The sequence below is a fragment of the Limulus polyphemus genome, unplaced genomic scaffold (genome assembly GCF_000517525.1).
Source record: "Limulus polyphemus unplaced genomic scaffold, Limulus_polyphemus-2.1.2 Scaffold2170, whole genome shotgun sequence".
Lineage (NCBI taxonomy): Eukaryota > Metazoa > Arthropoda > Merostomata > Xiphosura > Limulidae > Limulus > Limulus polyphemus.
Window position 1 is genome coordinate 148998 of NW_013667780.1, and position 1273 is coordinate 150270.

General features: G+C 35.3%; 1 protein-coding gene across 2 annotated transcripts in view; it reads right to left on the bottom strand.

The window, feature by feature from the left end:
• Window positions 1–1273, bottom strand: part of LOC106466155 — a 76977-nt gene that overhangs the window by 13620 nt on the left and 62084 nt on the right. For both annotated transcript variants that reach the window (XM_022394114.1, XM_022394113.1), the window contains exon 10: window positions 298–489. In XM_022394114.1, coding sequence (XP_022249822.1) covers window positions 298–489 — 192 coding nt within the window. The remainder of the gene's footprint in view (window positions 1–297; window positions 490–1273) is intronic.

Genomic DNA, 1273 nt, shown 5'->3' on the forward strand with positions numbered 1-1273 from the left:
AGCTAGTAATCTGTTACTTACTTTTAGCTAGTAATCTGTAACTTACTTTTAGCTAATAATCTGTTACTTACTTTTAGCTAGTAATCTGTTACTTACTTTTAGCTAATAATCTGTAACTTACTTTTAGCCTAATAATCTGTAACTTACTTTTAGCTAATAATCTGTAACTTACTTTTAGCTAGTAATCTGTAACTTACTTTTAGCTAATAATCTGTTACTTACTTTTAGCTAATAATCTGTAACTTACTTTTAGCTAATAATCTGTAACTTACTTTTAGCTAGTAATCTGTAACTTACTTTTAGCTCTTTTCTCAGAAGAACATTCGCTGAGGAACTCGAGACGATCAACCGCCCTGCAGCCGGACTCTAAATGTTCGGAGCACACGCTGTCCTCCAAATCGTCAGAGACAAATTGAGCCAACTGCGACTGTGGGGACTGGATCATGTACCTTCCGACTAGAGGACATTCCCCTACCCACGGAGTCGATGCTGTATAGATTAATATAGGTCAAGCTTTTATCTCTCACTCACCGTGGTTTTAAATCCATCCTTTAAGTTACACTTCATAATAAATTATTATACACGGTCAAAGTGCACCTGATCTATCCTCCCCCTCTTTCCATCGCCTTTTGAAAACTTTTACTACAATACTCTGCATTGAAAAGGAAAATACATTGAATTTCTTTGTGTTAATTTTACAATTTATTTCCTGTTCACAATCTTCTGAAGAATAACAGAAAAGCAATATAACATATCTGGCATACCTTATGAGATATGTTTTTTTATGTATTAGAAACATATTACTTCCAGTAAACTAAGGGTTACATACAGAAGCAGACCATCAAAGGACATGACTTCACATGAATAAGCTGTGTAGTGTGTTTTATTTGCTTTTAACTCCCCTCGGTCTTTCACATACGTACGTACATACATTCGTATATGCATACGTACATACGTCTAATTATTATGTTTTTGAAGATCATTTGGTTTGCACAACAATAACACAACAAAAACTAATACTCAGAAGTGGAAACATAAATATATACCTTCCCTTATCGTCTCCTTGTCGCCTAACAAGTAAAAATATAAGTGTTAAGACAGCGGAAGTCACGCGACGCTGGAAGCATGCGCGCTGGAGTTTCTAGAAGGATCATGACTTTTCATGGCATCTCTAGTCTGTTTCAGGCGCCCTCTTTTTTTTAGTATATAAGTCCAGCTAATAAAACGGAGATAGATAGAGAAATAGGTATAAAAACAGATAATTGAGTCAAGC